The sequence below is a fragment of the Dermacentor andersoni genome, chromosome 2 (genome assembly GCF_023375885.2).
Source record: "Dermacentor andersoni chromosome 2, qqDerAnde1_hic_scaffold, whole genome shotgun sequence".
Taxonomy (NCBI): domain Eukaryota; kingdom Metazoa; phylum Arthropoda; class Arachnida; order Ixodida; family Ixodidae; genus Dermacentor; species Dermacentor andersoni.
The window spans coordinates 85,939,477-85,945,690 of NC_092815.1; the positions used below are offsets into that span (position 1 = coordinate 85,939,477).

Here is a 6,214-nt window from a genome sequence, read left to right on the forward strand (position 1 = left end):
CTCATGGCTCAACTCTAACCGGTGGTTTTACTTGCTGTATATCGCGTGAACTTATACAGCTGAAGCGTAGCACATTCGCGAACCCTGAAAAGCCATCACTACAAGAATAGGAGCAGCCTGTCTTGGAGTTTCGTTCCAGGCAAGCTGGCCGGACGTTGAATTAAGTGCCACAGGCATTGCTGCCAAAACGGCAAATGAATAATGTGATTCTAGTTCACCGCCATCCGCAAGCTAGTACGGTTGCCTCGAACTGACAAATACGCACGATCAGCCACGCATGCGCGGAAGGCGCTTCGCTGAAGCGCTTATCGCTGTATTACAGTTCGCGGTAAGCTAAAGCGCTCTATATCTGTGTATCCTATCCACGGATGGCTGGATAAGCTGGAATTGTTCGAGAGAAGTCGAAGCCGCGCTCTAGGCACGGTATGACGGCTTCCGGCTCCGTGTGCTGCACTGGTAGGAACGAAACGGCACATTGTCCGTCGGGCGAGTCGCGGCGAGCAGACGATATGTTTACGACCAGGGTGGTTTCGCACGCGGCACCGATCCGCGCGAGGAGCAGTAACTCTGGAGCACGCCGAACAAAGGCAGCTTTAAGCGAGGCTCGATCAGCTTGTACGGCGATGCCGCTGCGTGGTTCGCACTGCTGCGGCGCTACGCTTTGGCTGACCGCTGTCGCCGCGCTTGTGACTGGTGAGCTGTACCCTTCCTTGATAAGCATGGCATTCACTGAAAGCTGATATGTTTCTTCTTGAATCCTTACACTGTACTGTCGGGCCGGACTGTAGCGGTAACAGAAATAAAGAAGGTAGAGCTGCTCTAAGGAATAATAACTTCTGTAAGTGTGATCTTCATGGCGTAACCGCGGGTGCTCTAATGTCCGTACCAAGATGACCGTAGCAGGTGTCCATACCCGCGAGTTGACCGCCAACTGAACCCTGACCAGTCTTGCCGCGGTCGCAGCATGCGGCGCTCTCGAGCCCGAGTGTCTTCAGCCTCTGGAGCGAGGCTCGTGCGACCATCTGCACGGCCGTTTCTTCTACAACGCCACCAGCCACCAGTGCCAGGAGTTCTTCTGGCTCGGGTGCGCCGAGAACGCGAACAACTTCGAGAACCGCGAGGACTGCGAGAAGGAGTGCCAGCGTGAGTACCTCATTATGGCGACCGGGTGCTGCTCCTTACTGGCGCTGCCCTGCTCTGCTGATTCTGATGAAAGGGCATTTGAAGCCAACCGGGAGGTCTGATGCGAATTGGATGCACTGATGTTCCATACTGTGTGCCGGAGAAATCTATACGTGCAGCCCAGGGGCGGGGGGGATTATAGGGCTTATAGGGCTTATAGATACGTAGATTTATTGGAGACTTATACGTATATTTAAATATCTTGTTGCGAGGTTTGTGTATACGTGCAGTGAACTTTCTTTCCAGTGACACTTTTATGCCCTTTATCAAGATGTATCTTCTCATTTGTATATTCTATTGTATCTTCGTATTTCTAGCATACGAGGGCGAGCCAAATGAAAGGGAGCCTACCCAGCCCACGCAATAATGGTTCGCTTAATTATCTGCGAGGCATGCACGTAGCACACAGGCATCTCTCATGTACAAAAGGGGCACGCAGGTGTGATGATAAAGGTTCTTTGATGCTCTCGTAGACTGGGTTGAATATGGCTGCGTGACATAATAGACACTCCAAATGTTGAACAGCATGGTGTCATGATATTTCTGATAGCTGAAGGTGTTTCCCAAAAGGTGTTTCCCGTATGGCTGCTGTGTACGTTGAACATTGCATTTCATTGGCCACTGTGAAGGGTTAGAGCAAACGGTTCAAAGAAGGACGAAGACGATACAAGACCGGGCCAAAGCCACCATGCAATCACCCTTAACACAATTGCAAACGCTGATGAGCTGATAGACACGAACGGAGGATAATCATCGATGAATTGGCAGCGCGTGTGAACATCAGTCACGGTGTGGCTCACACCATAATTCATGAACATATCGGTTATCGGCTCTCGTGTGCGCAATGGATGACCAAGATTTTTGACCACCGCCAGAAGACGGGGAGGTTCGGCGCTGCCTTGACTCATCTAAACCGGTATCGTGATGAGGGTGACGACTTTTTGTCTGCAATTGTGACCCGGGACGAATCATGGTGCCACTACTACGAGCCTGAAACACGACGGAAAAGCTCACAGTGGAAACATTTGAATTCATCCCCCCCCCACCCCTAAAGAAAGCAAAGGCCATCATTTCCGCCGGAAAGGTGTTGTTGACTTGTCTTTTTCGATTGTCAGGAGCCATCACTGATCGAATTTGCTAAACCTGGAGAGACTATCAATCGGTTACGAAAGTATACTGCGAAACGCCGGATTGGCTGCGTGTCGCAATCAAGAACAAACGACGTGGAAAATTGAGGAGTGGGGTCTTCTTAATCCACGACAATGCCCGTCCCCAAGTCACTGATGTGGCTAATAAAAAACTGGCAATGTTCAAGTGGGAAACGTTGAAACATCCGCCATACAGCCCACACCTGTCGCATTGCATCTGAAAAAAAAAAAAAAAAAAAAAAAAGCTCACAGCAGCCAGATTCGTGTCGGACGATGATTTGAAACAGTCAGTTACAGTCTTTTTGAAGCAGCAACCGAAGGAGTTTTACGATACGGGAGTCACGCGACTCGTTAGTCAGTGAGACAAATGTGTAAATGCTCGTGGAGACTACTTTTAAATAAAGTACCCAGTTTGTCATATATTCGCATTGGACTTTCATTTGACTCGCGCTCGCATATTTTGCATTACTCTTGCTTTTTATATGCACTCCCTGTTGCGACTACAATTTCGGTGCAATTACAATACACGACGGTTGACAGCGGCTCCTGCGCAATACATTGTAACAAAGGACAGCGTCATTGAGATTTTCCCCTTGTCACTGCATATGTACAGAAATGTAAACAAAGTTCTTGAATGACAAAGTATCATTAAAATATTTGTCCTCCACTTGTTCATTTCGGTACCTTTACATTTTTCATATCAACGGCATGCGCTACTTTGCTGGTTTCAAACTGATATATTTCTTAAGTTCGTGTGCTATTTTGTTTAGTTACTAAATAGACAAAACATGGAAGAATTGATATAAGTTATTTCGGGCGCAGTCTTTGGGACATACAAGTACATTCTTTTATGAAAAAATACATATTTGACTTGTCTTTACAGTGCGTAGCGTACAAGAATTCGTTTGCAGCGTCTTCGGCAGCGGCAAGGCAGTTGTTATGAATGTATTTGATCCGTCGACAAATTCTAGAAGGAGGAGGCAGAGCTGCAGTGTAAGGGCTACACTATGCTCTCGCTCTCCGGAGGGCTACACTATGGAACACCACTGTATATTTTATCGCCTGTTTGCGGAGGACGGATATAAGAATTTCTGGTGGTGAATGAACATGACTTAATTCATTATTGCTAGGCTTGAATTCTGGAAATGCCGTATGTGCTCTATAGGAAATATTTTTTATTTCTTAAGTTTACTTATTCACAGTAGTTCTAGCATCATTTAGAAACCATATCACGTGGACATGTATTTGTTTGAAATGAAACCAATGCTTGGAAAAAGAAATACAAAAAGTCTCGGTGCACATAAATGTGTAAGAAAATCAATGCGTTCGCTCTGTGATCATAATGGTGCTAAGAACACAATAACAAGTTTGTTGGTTTTTCAAAACAAATGAGTATAAATAACTTTGTAAGTAGCTATAGTTGAATATCTCGATTTGTCTCTTCATATCCTATTCATATCCACTTGGACCAGCGGAACTGCTACGGCACTGCAAATATAGGGGTAAGAATTAGTTCGTAAAAAAATAAAGTTAGGCGATATCATTATCCAAACGTGTTTCAAGAAAAGCGACTAAAGCGATCGTCTATTTAGAAAAACGCCAGCTCTCCCAAAATCCATAAGGTGCAGTGAGTTTCATGAAAAATAATTATAGATGGGTGTTAAAAACATGGCAGCCGTGACGTTCTTCCGGCTTCTGCAATGAATGCCGGCGCATGCAGCCCGTAATAGCATAGCCTTCGAGGCATGTTTCTGTTTCTCCGAGGAAGCGATCGCAGAGGGCTGGATTTGGACACCACCTATTGTAATCCCCGTGGGAGTAGCGTGAAGCTATAATTTGAAGTATACCTTTGTAGTTTCATGCTGCCCTCAGTTGGGTGACAGTTATTCCTATTTTTTTTATTGAGCTCGAAGTTTACAATAGCAGGCGCTCAAAGGTAATCCGGAGTGGGATCCTTCGGCTACGCCGTCTCTCATAACCTAATTTAGATTTGGCACGTGAATCATCTCGGCAACCTAGGCTGCTGTTTGGTGCCAACGAGTCAGATTGCACTTTTGATGATAATTATGCAAGCTTTTATTCGCTGGCCAAAGTTAATTTTCAGTCATTTGCATTTCAAAGCATCCCTCTTTCTCGACCTCTCTTTTTCCAGACTCGGGAATACCTCTGCCAAGACCTAAAGGCAAGTGCAGTCCGCACACCCTGGCTATTATAGAAATCAGTAGCTAGTGCACTGCGACAGGAATAGCAACCTCAAGTGAACACGTCACAGTTAATATGCAAAATACCACATTGCTGACTGATTTGCTGCTCGAATGGCATGTGCAAATGCTGGATGTTTTCATATTCAGAAATCTCGCCATTGATGTATATAAAATTAAGCTGTTCATTGGTCGAAAGGCATTGTACTTTAAATATTTTCTTTTGTTCAGTTCGTAATGCAAAAGCTCAATAAGTTCAACTTAAAAACACAGCGTAAGGTATCGATATACTTCACCACATAAGAGACGCGCATTGAGGCGAAGGGTGGCATAAACCATTTAGACGGTTGTGCAGGCAGGTGCCGCCACCTCTTGGTGCTTTCTTGTACCAAGTTCTGGTACGGTTTTGACTGATCGTCCCTCTGTACAGTTCGAAGCGCCATGTCAACAGTCGGCACGTTTGCAGTTTCTTGCATTCACTATCACTTGCTGTCAGTGGAGAGAGGCAGCGGTTTCGACCCTCGAACCAAATAAAGTTGCATGCAAACAGTAGGAGGGGGTGAACTCGGGGGTGCGTTGCGCCAGCAGCATGCAAGCAGTTCTACGGATGGATACTCCCTGCAGGCGACTTCGCATGCATAAGGTTTATCGTGCATGTGGGCAGTTGGAGGATGCGGTATATAGTGGCAGATTGTTAAAGCTATGCTAAAATATTATTGCGGCAATTACGGGGCTTTCAGTCACATCTTTGAGGCAGTATAACTTAATGATGAACAACAGAGAATAGTTAAATCTTGCGTTCTACTGCGGAATCCTACTCTCTGATATGCCAAAACCAATCAGCTTATTCTTATTGAATACTTGAACGTTCAATACAGAAACGATCGTAATGAGCCTTTCCGTGTTGTTGAGAAATAGCGTTATTTATTATTTTTTGCAGAAGTCGTGTTCTTGCTGAAAGTGGCTTTTTGGTGTTTTTTTTGCAAAAGTAGGGATTCAACGATTGGTTTTAAAGACCCAAAGCTATGAGAGTCTCCATTGGGGAGAGGGCTCGGGATTATAGCACGAGCTCATGGTAAAGTGCCTTGATATTGTTGGAACGTGGGAGTGTTTACATTCCGCAACCTTCCGATCGCTGCCGCCACGGCCGATTACAGAAGTCGGGCGACGTCGTGCTCAAACAACGGTGCACTACAGCTGCTAAAACAACACGGCGGGGGAATCAAGTGTTGTCTTGCGCGATTTAATTTTCGTGCGACAGCCATTATTATTGTACAAAGCGCGCTTCCGAGCAGCCTTACGACACGGACGCCGGCACACGAGGGCAATCAATCAATCAATCAATCAATCAATCAATCAATCAATCAATCAATCAATCAATCAATCAATCAATCAATCAATCAATCAATCAATCAATCAATCAATCAATCAATCAATCACACGCAGACGGGCCTGGCCGGCGCAACGCCATCTGCTATCGGCGCCCTCGACGAGGTAATTGCAAGGCCATCCACCGGCGCTGGTTCTTCAACTACCGCACCCTCATGTGCGACCGCTTCCTCTGGGGAGGCTGCGATACCAACGGCAACAACTTCCACACCCGGCGTGACTGCCGCGTGGCCTGTTCACTCGATTCTCCGCTCACTGAAAACGACAGATTAAACAGTGGCGTATAGACTGCCA

The 6,214-nt window shown here is 46.1% G+C and overlaps 1 protein-coding gene across 2 annotated transcripts; it reads left to right on the plus strand.

Annotated features, from left to right (window-relative positions):
- Nucleotides 1-351: 351 nt before the first annotated feature.
- On the plus strand, nucleotides 352-6,214 carry LOC126541700 (inter-alpha-trypsin inhibitor-like). Of its 2 annotated transcripts, XM_055076861.2 has the most exons (4): nucleotides 355-693; nucleotides 964-1,143; nucleotides 4,483-4,512; nucleotides 5,978-6,214. In XM_055076861.2, the coding sequence occupies exons 1-4, from the start codon at nucleotides 426-428 to the stop codon at nucleotides 6,205-6,207; spliced, it is 708 nt and encodes a 235-aa protein (XP_054932836.1). In that variant the 5' UTR covers nucleotides 355-425; the 3' UTR covers nucleotides 6,208-6,214. The 2 variants fall into 2 exon arrangements, with proteins under 2 accessions (XP_050044545.1, XP_054932836.1); XM_050188588.3 differs by lacking the exon at nucleotides 4,483-4,512 and having other exon boundaries at nucleotides 352-693.

What these genes read in the sequence shown, in the direction of transcription:
- LOC126541700 (XM_055076861.2), top strand. Translation starts at nt 426, where the DNA reads ATGACGGCTTCCGGCTCCGTGTGCTGCACTGGTAGGAACGAAACGGCA. An exon ending in CTGCGAGAAGGAGTGCCAGC is followed by an intron (nt 1,144 to 4,482) that starts GTGAGTACCTCA and finishes CTCTTTTTCCAG; the next exon opens with ACTCGGGAATACCTCTGCCA. An exon ending in ACCTCTGCCAAGACCTAAAG is followed by an intron (nt 4,513 to 5,977) that starts GCAAGTGCAGTC and finishes AATCACACGCAG; the next exon opens with ACGGGCCTGGCCGGCGCAAC.